Here is a 1,460-nt window from a genome sequence, read left to right on the forward strand (position 1 = left end):
CTGCACAGTGACTGATTGTTCAAGTATTTTGACTGATTCCCTTATGTTTTTTTGTGAGGTTATGTGTGTGTGTGTTCTCATTTTCTGTTGCATACCAAATTTAGTTGTTAGGAAGTGTGCCTTCCACATGTGACCGATTGTTTATGCTCTGTCATGGACCTTTAGTGATAGAATCATTAGCTCTGTCCCAAGGGGGAATGCATTCTCTTATCCATCCACCATACAAGTGTCAGAGAACTTCACAAAACCTGAATGTGTCATACATTGTATCACACATATTAAAAAGTATTTCACAGGGCTGGCCCATGGCTCCCTTGGGAGAGCGTGGTGCTAACAACACCAAGTCAAGGGTTAAGATCCCCTTACCAGTCATCTTTTTGAAAAAAACAAAAAAACAAACAAAAAAATATTTCATGATTTCTGTAGTTTTCTTGTATTTTTTTTCTGAAACAACCATATATTTGTTTCACTGTGGCTCTTTTAAAGCGTATTGGCATTTCCCTTGTTTTAAATGGTTTTAATGTTTTTCTGAATTTGGAGGTTTGATATACCAGCAATATATATATAGTGGTTTTTGTATCATAATAATAGCCAATGTTTTCTGAGCACATAACTTATGCCAGTTAGTGGTAATACTTCACATGTGTCATTTGATCTTCCCAACAACCCTAGGAGAGGTATACCACCCCAGAAAACAGTGGCTAAGAGAAGGTAGATAATTTGCTCACAGTCACACAGGAAGTATGTATTAGAATCTACTTTTAAATGTATCTGTCTTACTCCAGAGCCTGTGTTCTTTATGAACACAGTATACTTTGTACATGTATATATGGAAGTATATTTAAATATATCTCTGTACCTGACTAGTTACCTTGGGCGGGTTACACAACCTCTCTGAACTCTGGGCTTCTCCATTTGTGAAATGGTGTTAATATCTGTCTCTAGGGTGATTGTGACAACTTGGGGAGACAGGAAATATGTAAAGTGCCTACTGTAAGGCCTGATACATTCTATGTATTCACAAAATGGTAGCAATGATGATGATTAGAGCCCCTGTTTAATTTTATAAATGATTAATTGTAGTATGGAAAAGATTAAACAATTTTTTTTTTTGTCAGATCTTAAACACAGCACGAAAACATTTTGGAGCTGGTGGAAATCAACGGATTCGCTTCACATTGCCACCTTTGGTATTTGCAGCTTACCAGCTGGCTTTTCGATACAAAGAGAATTCTAAAGTGGTGGGTTTACTTTTAAGTATGTCACTACTTTTTTTCCTTTTTTCTCACTCTGTTAGTTTTGTATTATAGAAAATTTCAAACATATACAAAAATAGACAATGGTATAATAAAATCCCGTTTTCAGTAACTCTGAATTTATTACTCATCCTGTTTTATGCGTTCCTAATAGTGATGTTGGTAGATCACATACTAGCTGAGGGATCACATAAAAACACTTAG

At 35.6% G+C, this 1,460-nt stretch overlaps 1 protein-coding gene across 1 annotated transcript in view; it reads left to right on the forward strand.

Moving 5' to 3' along the window:
* The window catches only part of VPS35 (vacuolar protein sorting 35 homolog (S. cerevisiae)), a 37,925-nt gene that overhangs the window by 27,840 nt on the left and 8,625 nt on the right, over positions 1-1,460 (forward strand). Inside the window, exon 13 of the mRNA XM_008580291.1 lies at positions 1,119-1,241. Within this exon, the coding sequence (XP_008578513.1) occupies positions 1,119-1,241 (123 nt within the window). The remainder of the gene's footprint in view (positions 1-1,118; positions 1,242-1,460) is intronic.

The sequence above is a fragment of the Galeopterus variegatus genome, unplaced genomic scaffold (genome assembly GCF_000696425.1).
Source record: "Galeopterus variegatus unplaced genomic scaffold, G_variegatus-3.0.2 Scaffold2060, whole genome shotgun sequence".
Classification (NCBI taxonomy): domain Eukaryota; kingdom Metazoa; phylum Chordata; class Mammalia; order Dermoptera; family Cynocephalidae; genus Galeopterus; species Galeopterus variegatus.